A 14322-nucleotide genomic window follows, 5' to 3' on the forward strand; every position below is an offset into this window, starting at 1 on the left:
ACCGTTGTCATCAGTGTCACCTGCACTACTTGTTGGTATTAATAGGTTAGTGCAGGTGACACTGGTGACAGATTTTCTTTAAACTAATACGCACAATAAAAGTTTGGGTATAGGGACTTAAAGAAGTATTCCCATCTGGACATTATTGGCATATCCATAGGGTAAACCATAAATGTCTGATAGATGTAAGATTAACACCTATCTCAAGTACGAGGATCACTTTGACATCTTTTGGCATGTTCATGGCCTCTGGAGACTTTTGGGAAGCCAACAATAGCCAAGGTGACTGTTTTACACAGTTTAAAGAGTTATTCCAGTGCTCTGGGACGTTTTAGACTTAATGTGGCCCTGAGCAAAATTAAAAGTGGGGTCCCAAAAGCCAAACAAGTCAATCACATTTAGTTAATTCAGGATGAAGCATGTCAAGAGTGTTGCAAGTTTATTAACCTCTCAAGGATGAAGGATATACCTGTATGCCCTGCACCCGCTCCCCAGCTATGACGTGGGCTCATGGTCTTACCCCACATCATAGCCGGGTGGTCTATGATGGCAACATAGGTCTGCAGGAACAGCCATTGTTTGTGCAATCCTCAACCCCCCCCCCCCCCATAAAAAAAAAAAAAGCATTAGGTTGGCAGTTTCCCCACATTAGGTAGGCAGCATAGTTTCCTCAAATTAGGTAGGCAGCATAGTTTCCCCATATTAGATAGGTAGCATAGATTCCCCACATGAAATAGGTAGCATAGTTTCCCTACATTAGATAGGCAGCATAGTTTCCCCACATTAGATAGGTAGCATAGTTTCCCTACATTACATTAGATAGGCAGCATGTTTCTGAAGACAGGAACCCTGATGGATGTGGATCTGCTGGACCTGTGTGGCAGATGACTCGGACCGTACCAGGGAGCGGAGTCTAAGGTGCCGCTGGTTTTCACCAGAGCCTGCCGCAAAGCGGGACAGACTTGCTGCGGCAGGCTGCACCCAGGTGGCACGGCTCGACCACACAGGCGGCTTAGGAGATGCTAGGCACAGGAGGGATAAGACAGCGTATGGATAGCAGAAGGTCAGGGCAGGCGGCACAGTAGCGTAGTCAAAGTGAAGCAGAAGTTCAGTAGTCAGGCGGCAGAGGAGCAAGGTCAAGTCACAAGAGCAAGAGATCTGATACATGGCAAGACAATACTGAGGAACGCTTTCTCAAAGGCACAAGGCAACAAAGATCCGGCAGGGAACTGAGGAGGGTGGAGGAATTTATAAATGAGCCACAGGTGGATTACACTAATGAGCGTACTGGCCCTTTAAATCTTAAAGCTCCGGTGCTCGCACTCCCTAGGGGACGGGGACACGCACACCGGAGCAGAGAGGCAGAGGCAGGAGAAACACCCGAATAGTGACGGACTAGGGCTTGCAAGCGGGAGCGTCCCGCGATGCAAGTCCCAGCCCCGTCGGCAGCAGAAGGTAAGGGGACCATGCGCTCACGGCCAGCGTGTGTAGCCGGAGCGCATAACATAACACAGGATAGTTTTCCCACATTAGATAGGCAGCATAGTTTCCCCACATTTTTTTTATAATTTATTTTATTTTAAAAATAAAACTGTACAAACCATAAATACAACATTAATCACATTAATCATCCCAAAAAAAAAAAAGAGACAGATGCGAATACAGATTTAAATAATAAACATTTACTATTCTACCCCATCCCTCCCCCCACCCAAATCCCTGGTCCAGGGAGGAGGAGAAAAAAAAATTATTTTTACCAAAATATCCAAATCTTATTCCATAATTTTCTTCCTCTCTTGCTCCGAATCCATCTAAACTCCCTATTTTTCATGTTGCTTAGCCCATCTCTCCACTCTTCTAGCCTTGGCCCTTCAGGGGATATCCAATTTCTTAAGATTACCAATCTTGCAAAAAAGAGAACCCTATGTAATATATACTCGTATTTACTCATATTTCCTATAGCACCAAGTAAAATAAATTCAATTGCACGAGGCACCACCACCGGTATTTTATTCTCAATCTCACAAATTACGGATTCCCAAAATCCAGATATTTTATTACATAGCCAGAGGCTGTGTATATAGTCCGCCTTTTCTGCCCCACACTTCACACATTGTGCTGAATCTTTCACCCCCATCCTATATAAATCGGATGCGGAATAATGAGCCATATGGACCAGCTTAAATTGTACAATTTTATGTTCCATACTACACGATACCTTCCCAATATTCTGAGTTATAATTTCCCAGCTTTCCTCTGGTATATGCCCCACCTTGTCAACCCACTTTGTCTTAATCCTATCAATTCCCACATTTCCCAATGTGTTATTCAGACATTTATATAGGGTGGAAATCCCGTTTCTCTTAAAATATTCTATTTGTCTCATTACCTCTATTACCTTATGCCTTTGAGCTAAATAAATTTCCTTATCTACTGTGTTGTGAACTGCGTGCCTAATCTGCCAAAAGTATAACCAATCCGTATCTTCTATACCATTCGACATTTTAAAATGGTTAAATGAGAATAATTGACCTTTATCAAACATGATAATATCCATCAGGTGTACGAGGCAATCAGAGTTGCTCTAGTGGTCCCCGCTCCATCCTGACGTTGGACGCTACCAAAGCCTTCAACAGGGTGGAGTGGGAATACCTGTGGGAGGTCTTGAGGAGGGTGGGGGTGGGCCCGAACTTTTTGAGTTATATTCAATTATTGTATACGAAACCGGAGGCGAGAGTAGTGGTAGACAGAGTTCCTGCTTACCCATTTAAACTAACTAGAGGCACTAGGCAGGGGTGCACGGTTTGAGGTCCGGTCGTAAAAGCGCTTATGGCGCAAAAATGAGCCGACCGGACCGAACGTTTCACTCCGGCCGGCTCATTGAAATGAATGACATACGGGAGCGCATACGAAGGCATACGGGAGCGCGAGGTTTTAGCTCCCCCCTGCCGTATGCGCTCCCGTATGGGAGAAAACGTAGTGTGAACCCAGCCTTATACCCTTACTATCCCAAAAACTTGATTCGCAATGTATCAATTCCCTACATTTTTTGTTCCCCCATAGTGGCGTGAATCCCATACTGTGGTTTATGTGCAACATGTTTTTTTAACTTATTCCACACTTTTTTAAAATTTGATCATCAAAATACTATTATCCCATCGATCCTCAACGTAATCCTCTAATTCTAACACATCATATATATTGTCTTTTTTTTTTACCCTCTACCACCATATTCAGATATCTAGATTCCTTCCAATTTATGATTCTAACTAACTGTGATACTAAATAATAAATAAGGAAATTAGGTAACCCCATTCCTCCCCCATCACGTGATGCCACGAAACGTCTGTATTTTAATCGAAAAATTTACCCAGCATTACTTCCAATTTTTGAAACCAGGAATTCCCAATCCACATTGGGGAGGCTCTAAGGAAAAACAGAATCTGGGGAAGGCTCACTATCCTAATTATGGCCATCCTTTCTGACATTGAGAATGGCATTTTATTCCAGACTCCGATTCTCTTCTCTAAGTTATTAACGAGGGGCCGTAGATTATTAACTACAAACTTATCATTTTCAGCTGCTATTTTAACTCCCAGATATAAAAAGGATTCAGTATTTTTCAATACCTTTAATCTGCTGTCCATACCCCCTAGATCTTCATCTAGAGGTAACAAAATGGACTTACTCCAATTTATTTCTAAACCAGATAATGGGGCGATTTCATCAAATATCTTCATAATATGCTGAATTTTTTCTTGCGGATTTGTTACGAAAAGGAGAATATCGTCTGCAAATATTAATATCTTATTTTCTTTTCCATTTACTCCAAAGCCTTCATACATATTGGTACTCCTTATTAAAGCTGCTAGTGGCTCAATATACATTAAAAATAATAAAGGTGAGAGGGGGCACCCCTGCCTAGTGCCTCTAGTTAGTTTAAATGGGTAAGCAGGAACTCTGTCTACCACTAATCTCGCCTCCGGTTTCGTATACAATAATTGAATATAACTCAAAAAGTTCGGGCCCACCCCCACCCTCCTCAAGACCTCCCACAGGTATTCCCACTCCACCCTGTCGAAGGCTTTGGTAGCGTCCAACATCAGGATGGAGCGGGGACCACTAGAGCAACTCTGATTGCCTCGTACACCTGATGGATATTATCATCAACAGTTCTTCCGGGCACAAAACCGCCTTGCTCCCTCCCTACAACAACCTCCACAACTTTCCCCAATCTTTTCGCCAATACTTTTGCTATTATTTTTATATCAGTATTCAGCAGCGAGATGGGGCGATATCAACTCAATTCTAGCGGGTCTTTATCCTTTTTCCTAATCAAAGTAATGTTTGCCTCACACATAGACTTAGGCAGGGTGCCCCCTCTCCAGGATTCATTAATTGTCCCCAGTAACTTTGGAAGTAGAAAGGATGAGAAGTTCCTATAAATCTGAAATGGAATACCATCGTAGCAGGGGATGTATTCCCCTTGATAGTCGCAAGGGCCTCCTCTATTTCTAGGAGTGAAAAGGGTTCCTCCAAAGAGTCCCTCAACTCTTTTGTTATACCTGGAATATTTATTCCTTTTAGAAATTCCACTACTTCCCCCCTATTGATATTATTGGAGGTATATAAGCTGGAAAAAAAGTATTGATCATACCAGCAATCTCGTCTCTATCTGTTGTAATCTTCCTGTCCTCCCCCCTAAGGGCCACGATGCAGCTATAATCTCCCTGATTCTTAAGTAAGTTTGCTAATGTTTTATTAGATTTACCTTTTAAAAAAAAGTTGTGTTGTCCCGAAAAGAACAGTTTGTTCTGCGCTTTTTTTTAGGAGGTATTCCTTAAACTCTTCTTGGGCCATCTTAAGTTCTACTAACTTATCACCTCCATTATTCCCTTCTATCTCAGATTCTAATACAGTCACTCTATTACTTAATTTTGTTTCTTCTTGGACGTACTCTTTTCTTTTTTACCAATCTGCCCTATATATAGACCCCTCAAGTATGCCTTCATTTTGGTTTATTTCCCATAAACCAATCATGATCCCCCACCAATTTTATCCAGTGGGGGTTGAGACGGAACTCCGATTTCTTTTTATATCTATCACCACCACCAATCTCAACCACCACTGGACAATGATCAGAAATGGATTTGGGCTTATATAGAATCCTACTAGTCCAAATCAAAGCATTCCTATCACAGAGGCATAAATCTATTTGAGAGGCGGTATTATATGAGGTACTAAAGCAAGAATATTGCCTGGCCCCTGGGTTAAGTTTACGCCATCCATCCACCCAGCTCATCTCTCTGCAATATCTTGATAATGCAGTATTCTTTCCACTAATTACCTTACCTAACTTGAATCTATCACGGCTGGGATCCATTACATTATTCATATCTCCAACTATCCACAGGGCCGCGTGAAGTTTACTCTCACTATACGTCACTAGCTCTTTTAATATGTCTAACCTAAAGGGTGGAGTGATATAAACAAATGCCAGGATGATAAGCCTGCCTTCCCATATTCCATACAAAAATATGTATCTACCGTATCTATCATTCTTGAAATTTTTTGTTTTGAATGGAGCCTTCCTATGGATGTATAGTGATACCCTAGAGGAATGAGTGGATAGTTGAGAATGGAATTCCTTCTTAGCCCATCTCCTCTGTAAGGTGTTTTCCTCCCTTGATCTATCTGTTTCTACTAAGCAAATTATTGCGGGGAGATGTCTCTGAATAGAGTCAAATATAGCACACTTCTTTATCTTATCGGACATACCCCGCACGTTCCAAACTAATAACTTAAGAGTTGACACAATCTAAGGAAAAGAGGAGAGAAAAAAAATAAAAAATTATGAGCGTACTGGCCCTTTAAATCTTAAAGCTCCGGCGCTCGCACTCCCTAGGGGATGGGGACAGGCACGCCGGAGCAGAGAGGCAGAGGCAGGAGAAACACCCGAAGAGTGACGAACTAGGGCTTACATGCGGGAGCGTCCCGCGATGCAAGTCCCAGCCCCGTCGGCAGCAGAAGGTAAGGGGACCATGCGCTCATGGCCAGCATGTGTGGCCGGAGCGCATAACATAACACAGGATAGTTTTCCCACATTAGATAGGCAGCATAGTTTCCCCACATTAGATATGCAGCATTGTTTCCCCACATTAGATAGGCAGCATCGTTTCCCTACATGAGATAGCATAGTTTCCCCACATTAGGTAGCATAGTTTCCCCACATTAAGTGGCATAGTGGTAGCATAGTTTCCTCACATTAGGTAGGCAGTATAGTTTCCCCACATGAAATAGGTAGCCTAGTTTCCCTACATTAGATAAGCAGCATAGTTTCCCCACAATAGATAGGCAGCATAGTTCCCCCACATTAGATAGGTAGTATAGTTTCCTCACATGAAATAGATAGCATAGTTTCCCTACATTAGATAGGCAGCACAGTTTCCCCACATTAGATAGGCAGCACAGTTTCCCCACATTAGATAGGCAGCATAGTTTCCCTACATTAGATAGACTGCACAGTTTCCCCACATTAGATAGGCAGCATAGTTTCCCCACATTAGATAGGCAGCCTAGTTTCCCTACATTAGATAAGCAGCATAGTTTTCCCACAATAGATAGGCAGCATAGTTCCCCCACATTAGATAGGTAGTATAGTTTCCCCACATGAAATAGGTAGCATAGTTTCCCTACATTAGATTGGCAGCACAGTTTCCCCACATTAGGTAGCATAATTTCCTCACATTAAGTGGCATAGTGGTAGCATAGTTTCCTCACATTAGGTAGGCAGCATAGTTTCCCCACATTAGGTAGGCAGCATAGTTTCCCCACATGAAATAGGTAGCCTAGTTTCCCTACATTAGATAGGCAGCATAGTTTCCCCACAATAGACAGGCAGCATAGTTCCCCCACATTAGATAGGTAGTATAGTTTCCCCACATGAAATAGGTAGCATAGTTTCCCTACATTAGATAGGCAGCACAGTGTCCCCACATTAGATAGGTAGCATAGCTTCCCTACATTAGATAGGTAGCATAGTTTCCCCACATGAAATAGGTAGCATAGTTTCCCTACATTAGATAGGCAGCATAGTTTACCCACATTAGATAGGCAGCATAGTTTCCCTACATTAGATAGGAAGCATAGTTTCCCCACATTGGATAGTATAGTTTCCCCACATTAGGTAGCATAGTTTCTCCACATTAAGTGGCATGGTGGTAGCATAGTTTCCTCACATTAGGTAGACAGCATAGTTTTCCACATTAGATAGGTAGCATAGTTTCCCCACATGAAATAGGCAGCATAGTTTCTCCACATTAGATAGGCAGCCTAGTTTTCCCACATTAGATAGGCAGTATAGTTTCCCTACATTAGATATGCAGCATAGTTTCCCCACATTAGATAGGCAGCATAGTTTCCCCACATTAGGTATAGCAATTTCCCCACATTAGGTAGCATAGTTTCCTCACATTAGGTAGCATAGTTTCCACACATTAGATAGCATAGTTTCTCCACATTAGGTAGCATAGTTTCCCCACATTAGGTAGCATAGTTTCCCCACATTAGGTAGCATAGTTTCCCCAATTTAGGTAGTATAGTTTCTCCACATTAGGAAGCAAAGTTTCCCCACATTAGGCAGTATAGTTTCCCCACATTATGTAGCATAGTTTCCCCACATTAGGTAGCATAGTTTCCCCACATTAGTTAGCATAGTTTCCCCACATTAGGTAGCATCACTTCTTCTCTCCGGGGGCGGCCTGACAAGTGACATAACTGACGTCCTCCTGCGCGGGTCTGCGGAGGAACATCACATTTGCGACGTCCCCTCATCAGACACAGGGCCGGCTGCAGGCTCACTATCTTAAAATGCCAGCCTGACCATGGACCTGGGTGGCAAAAAAAAAAAAGGGTCAGCAAAGTTTCGCCCCTGAAAAGTGCCGCCTTGAACCAATGGTCCCACCGGGACCCATGGTAGGGCCGGCCCTGTCTACAAGATTGGCCCATGTAATAGGGCCCTTAGTTAAACTCTGGCTGTCTGAAAATTTTGTGTTGATGATTTTGTATGCAATATATACTGTAGTTGTTCTTTTTTTCTTTCCTGTTTTTCTTTTCATTAGCTTTGATCAGAAAGGAAACGTTCTTGTGACCGGAGCTGCAGATGGACACATATTTATTCTGGATGCAAGACCATCAAGTTCATTCCAGGTTCTTGGATACACAGGTAATAGAATAGATTTTACAGCTGTGTCATAATGCTAAATATTGAGTTTACTTCAAACATAGATAGGAACATGATCACATTTACCAAGGTGATGAAGAGTATGGACAAAAACATGGTACATTTTGGACCATGTTAACCAGTTATGCAATAATCTTATTGTTCTCAATAAGGGAAACAAAATGATGGTCTTCAAGATAATAATTCCATTTATTGGTTAACAGAAATAAAATAAATAATTTTAAACAGCAATATTTCCAGACTTCTTGGGTCTGTTTGTCAGGCATGGTCATAAGTATTTATCCTGTAATAGATAAACAGAGCTAATTTCTTCCATAAAAACCCTATGATCCATAAGCACTACACCTGTCTGAAAGGTTGTATGTAGGGTGACCACATTTCCTAACTGCCATTCAGGGACACTTACTTTCACAAGTGCATTTTGTCAAACTTATACGTGAGACTGGCAAAAACATATCTGCCTGTGCATTTTTCAGCATTTCTGCACACTTTATCTGGCTACTTAGATATCTCTGAAGAAATAGAAAACAAAACAAGTTGCATTAAAGAACAGTGCCCCCCTCTATACACACACACACACCACCCCCTGTATACTAGTGCCCCCTTTACATACACACACCACCTCCTGTATAATAGTGCCCCCTCTATATACACACACCACACCCTTTATAATAGTGCCCCCTCTATTTACACACCACCCCCTGTATACTACTGCCCCCTCTATATACACACAGACCACCTCCTGTATAATAAAAACCTGGGGCACAAGGATAGTGCGCACTACACATCTGTCATGTTCCCTGTGTATACAGCACAAAGAAGTGGGGTGGACGGATCACACACACCTGTGGCTGCAGCGCCCCCTATACGCCGGAGTACAGATCATATCCGCGGCTTCCGCTCTCCAGCAGCTACGGGGACGGGGCTTCCTCTTCCCCCACGGTCGGCGGACGGCGGCTCACGGGCACTGCATTGTCCCGGAATGAGGGTGACCGGGACCCGGGACAGACTCTCCAAATGCTGGACTGTCCCGGGCGATCCGGGACACGTGGTCACCCTAGTTGTATGTGGTATTAAAACTTGGCTCCATTTACTTCAATGGCACTTTACTGCAAAACCCCTCTCAAACTGTAGACAAATATTGCCATTTAAGGAGGAAACTTATCAAGACCGGCATTTCTTACCACGATCAGGATGAAAAGAGTGCTGGTTTAGGATGTACCAAATCCTTAGGCGGGTTATCCGTTGCTAAAAATCTTATCCCCTATACAAAATCTTAAAGGGGTTATCTACCATAAGGTGATTTCTCTATCGGCTCCATTGGGGGACACAGACCATGGGTATATTCTGCTGTCTCTAGGAGGCTTGACACTATGGCAACAAGAAAAGTCGGCCCCTCCCAGCAGGGTATTCCCGCCCACAGGCACCTGAGGTAATCAGTTTTAGCTTAGTGTCTTAAGGAGGTAGACATGGTCTGGAGTTCTCTCCAGACCAGGTGTTATGTTTTATTATTTTCCTAGATTTAGGGATGTGTTCGTTTTTTATTCCGTTTTCTTTCCTGTTTTCATGTGGGGACTCAGGAACTGCGGTTTACTGTTTCCCCATTGCGATTGAGGGGGCAGGCATCTTGGATGTACTGTTAACCCCCTCACGCCAACGGTCAGCGCCTGGGGTTGTACCTCATGAGTCCGGGCCCCCTACCTCCCTGTTCGCCTCGCTTTGAGCTTGGCTTGCTGCAGGTGACAATGCTGGCTGAAGACTTCATAGGAAGACTTCATGAGGTAAGTTCTTCTGACTGAGGTGAGTATTTCCCCCCCTTTTTTCCTCAGGTGCGGATTTGCAACCTCTGGAGACCCTCAGTTTTTGGCCCACTTTTACTGAGGGGTGGACTGGACACGGGTTATTCTTTATTTCTGGGGTGAGCAGTGAAATGTGTGGGGCACAGTTTATCTCACTGGCCACTTATATGTGGGGCACAGTTTATCTCACTTGGCCACTTATGTGCTCTGGCCACTTATGTGTGGGGCACAGTTTATTACACACTTGTGTGTGGGATACTGTTATTAATGTGGCTCCCTTCGGCAGCCGCACCGTAACTTTTTATTCTCTGCGGGCGCACATTACGCCCGTCTTACTTTCACTTTCGGCAGCGGCGGCTGCCGGCGGCGCCTTCGCTCGTTCCGTTCCCCGCGAGCGCATATGCATTCGCATGTGCGCTTGGAGCAGGGAGCGGGCGCCATTAATATTTCTCTTTGTTCTTCGGCGGCCAGTGTGCTTTAGCTCCGCCCACCAGGGCTGCCAGAGCTTCTGCATGGCACGAACTGGCCACCAATCAGCGCTGTGTGCGCGCATATGGGTGGCAGGGGCCAATCAGGTGCCCTGCTCCTAGTACGCCCCTCTCTTGGCCGGCATTTCTCTCCTCTCTGACTGACCTAGAGCGGAGTCTTCCTCACAGCAGCTGCCCTGGGGACACAGACTTGGGTGAGATACTTATTCTTTACTATGTCCGTACCCAGAACTGTTCCTCCCTCTAAACAGTTAACTGGAGTGTTAGCCACTCATTACATCTGTAAAAGCTGTAACTAAAATTGTCGGGTTCTGCTGAACCACTTGTTCTGCCTGCTCCACTGCTCCCCCAGACCCCCCTGCTATTCTACCCCGGTTGTCTTCCAGACCCGGTGGGTTCGGCCGCCCCTCCAGTCTGGGTTCTCTCCCTCCCCCAGTCTATATCTGACTTGGCTCAGATCTCCCGTTATGTGGTGACTGCATTGGAGAGGCCCCCCTGGCCCTCCGGAGGGTCCTGCTCTCCCCCTATACTAACGCTCTCGCAGCGTCATAAGGGTGTTTTTCATTTGACTCATCATCCGAGTCTTCTGGCATGCAAGGGTGCTCTCCTTACAGGCATCGCCCCGTTACTCCGCCCCGTAGCAAGCGTCGCTTCCCTAGAGGACGCTCCCATGGTCGCCGCTGTGGCTCTCCAGACCCGCATACCTGGTCAGTCTCCCCCTCTTCCAGGGCTGCCTCACACGTTCCCATTCCCCTGGAGAACTTGTGGATGAAGTTCCGAGTCGGCCTCTGTTTCAGAGGACTGCTCGGATATGTCGGACATGGTGCACTCATTGGTCTCGGCCATAAGAGACACCTTCCATCTAGAGGACCCAGGAACTTCGGACGTGGTCCAGAAGTTTCCTCTCATCATGCCCGACCTCTTCCAGGGCTGCCTCACCTCGTTCCCATTCACCTGGAGAACTTGTGGATGAAGTTTCCGAATCAAAGGAACGCACGATGCCTGATGTGGTGTACTCATTGGTTTTGCCCATAAGAGACACCTTCCATCTAAAGGACCCAGGAACTTCGGACGTGGCTCCAGAAGTCTTCTTTTTTCGTGCCTGACCGGCACCCAAGACCTTCAGCTCTCACGCTGAATTTTACGCCCTGCTGGTATCCGCCTGGAGGCACCCTGACAAGATGTTTCAGGAAACAAAGATGGTTCAAGTGCGCTATCCTTTCGCCAAGGACCTCATTGCTCGATGGACCTCCTCTCCAACTGTGGATCTGCCGGTCTCCCGCCTCTCTAAGGCACCTACCTGGCCGTTGGCTGATGCTGCCTTCAAGGATCCAGCGGACATGAAGGTGGAGACTTTAGCAAACTTTGCCTTTTAGACAGCAGGATCTTCCTGCTTTTGCTTCGGCCTGGGTGTCAAGGGCCCTTTCAGTATGGTCTTCCATCTCCGCCAGGGTAGTCTTCAAGATCCCTCTGGAGAATTTATTTAATCTAGCTCTCCGATGCTCCGCAGCTGGAGATTTTCTGTGTTCTGCTTCCATGCGCAGCCACTGGGCTGCCTTTGCCACAAGCTGCCTGGAATGTGGACGCCTCCTTCAGGAAGTGAGGCGACGGGCGGAAAAGAGTTCTTTATTACCTCTGAATAAGGCTCACAGGACCGCTTTCCGTCGTACGTCCTCCTTCGGGTTATGCGGACCTCTGGTGCCACCAAAGGGTACCAACAAATGGTCCAGCCGGGCGCCTTCACGGGAAGAGGGCTCCCTCCTTCCAGACCTTTTTTTCTTTTTTTATAATTTTTTTATTTTATAAATTTCAATGCATACAAAATCCATTATTACTTTCAGCGTTATCAATACCAAACCCCCCTCCCCCCCTTTCCTCCCTCCCCTTAAGACAGCCTGCCCAAAAATCATTGTCTTGCTTCCTTTCCCTCCTCCTCTCATACTCTTTTCTCCTTTTCATCTCCTTTCTCCCAGGGTAGCCATTTATTCTCGATTTTTTTTTATTTCTTTCACTGTTCTTAAACAGCAACAACTCATAAGTTCTAACCTTAATTACACATGCCAACCATTCTTCCCTTGAAGGAGCCGCTGGGGCCAACAATTTCCTGAGAATCAAATTCTTTGCCACTCCTAATACTCCAAGTATAAGATCTGTATGCTTAGTTCCCGCTATCTCTAATCCATAAATTGCGACCTTAGGTTCAAAGAACAATACCACACATATTCTATCATTAATAGTTTCAAAAACCGCACTCCAAAATTTTTGCAACTTCGTTCAATTCCATATCATGTGTAACCAATTACCTCCCCCGGACCCACACTTGGGGCATTGTGCATTTTCCCTGAAATTAATTTTATAAAGAAATTGAGGTGAGTACTGTACCCGATATACTAACATCAAGAAAGAAACCCTATTATTTGCATTAATCGTTGTTCTTCTAATATTCTTTAACGCCAGTTTCCACTCTTCTTCTAAAATTCCACCTATTTCAAATGCCTGTCCTATTCGTTTTACTACGTCCTCCCAACCCTTCTGACCTAGCATTTTATATAATGTACTCATTATTTTCTTTTTTCCCCCCTGTGCATTTTTTAATATATTCTGTAATGTGATAACACTCTACCTTTAATTTTCCTTTCGGTTCTTCTTGTCCCACCCCACCCATTGAAACATAAATGAGCTGCATCCATTCAAAGACCTGTGGTTTTCAATCAGGGTGCCTACAGCTGTTGCATTGGTTGTAGATTGATCTTTCTTCCACCAAGCGATTGCTCCTCCCATTGAAGCAGACAGGCTCCCTGTCATCAGCTGACTAGTGATGTAAGGTAAAATCTGAGACAACAGTCATTTTGTATGCTGTTAATAAATATATGTTGGGGTGAAAATCACAGAAGAATTGTGAGAAAACCGTCACACACAGGTACAAACACTATATTATGAACTACACTAACTTTACAGCCCCTGTAGCATAGTCAAATAAAAAAAAATCCTGGAAAACCCCTTTAAATCTATGCTAACTCCTGGTGTGAATTATGTTAATGTGTGTGTAAAATAAAGCACATCCCAGTGTATAGTGTACGCAACCTGAAACTGAGCATTGCTCCTATGCACGTGAAAAATGGGTCTTGAAAAAATTGACAATGACAATCTGTGAACATACTTTGTGAACATAGATACTTATCATCTTTACCTTTGCTCAAAAAGCTTTATTTACGAAGGGTCCAGGTTGTTCATGATTGAAAACAAAAAGCAATAATTCACAATCATTTTGAGGTTTCATGTGAATCTTGTTTTCTCTTGTTTTCAGTGGTTGGCGGAGATATTCTGTCATTGTCATTACTAAGCTCATTGGAGTCTCATCATGTTAAAGCCCTGGCACTTGTGTGCCCCTCCGGGGAGAAGGAAGAAGAGGAAGGAGGCACCCAGCTTGAATTGTTTTCTCTGGCTCTGAAACTTTTGCAACGTAAGAGCATGTAAAACTACAATAAATGGTATTTGAATTTAAAACGTTCTTCTTACCTTTGTAAAGACACAGCGTCAAAGGACCTAGCAAACAGAGTGCCACATTTATACAGCAGCACCACTCTCTTCCCTGCCAGGGATATAGTATAGTTAAAGAGCTGAGATGATATCTGTCTGCTCATGGTAATCATTTGCACACTGCCCATAGACTTGCAAAGTATGTAGCAGCATGACAACTGTACCACTGCATGAGAGAAAAACCATCTAACCGTAACAAAAAGGACGCATAAACTTTTTTCATGGCATTTTGTGCTAATAATTAAATAACTAA

General features: G+C 44.3%; 1 protein-coding gene across 3 annotated transcripts in view; it reads left to right on the top strand.

Moving 5' to 3' along the window:
* The window catches only part of CFAP43 (cilia and flagella associated protein 43), a 108311-nt gene that overhangs the window by 26365 nt on the left and 67624 nt on the right, over positions 1–14322 (top strand). For all 3 annotated transcript variants that reach the window (XM_056574986.1, XM_056574987.1, XM_056574988.1), the window contains exons 12-13: positions 8121–8224; positions 13837–13992. In XM_056574986.1, the coding sequence (XP_056430961.1) occupies positions 8121–8224; positions 13837–13992 (260 nt within the window). The remainder of the gene's footprint in view (positions 1–8120; positions 8225–13836; positions 13993–14322) is intronic.

The sequence above is a fragment of the Hyla sarda genome, chromosome 4 (genome assembly GCF_029499605.1).
Source record: "Hyla sarda isolate aHylSar1 chromosome 4, aHylSar1.hap1, whole genome shotgun sequence".
NCBI classification, from domain to species: Eukaryota; Metazoa; Chordata; class Amphibia; order Anura; family Hylidae; genus Hyla; species Hyla sarda.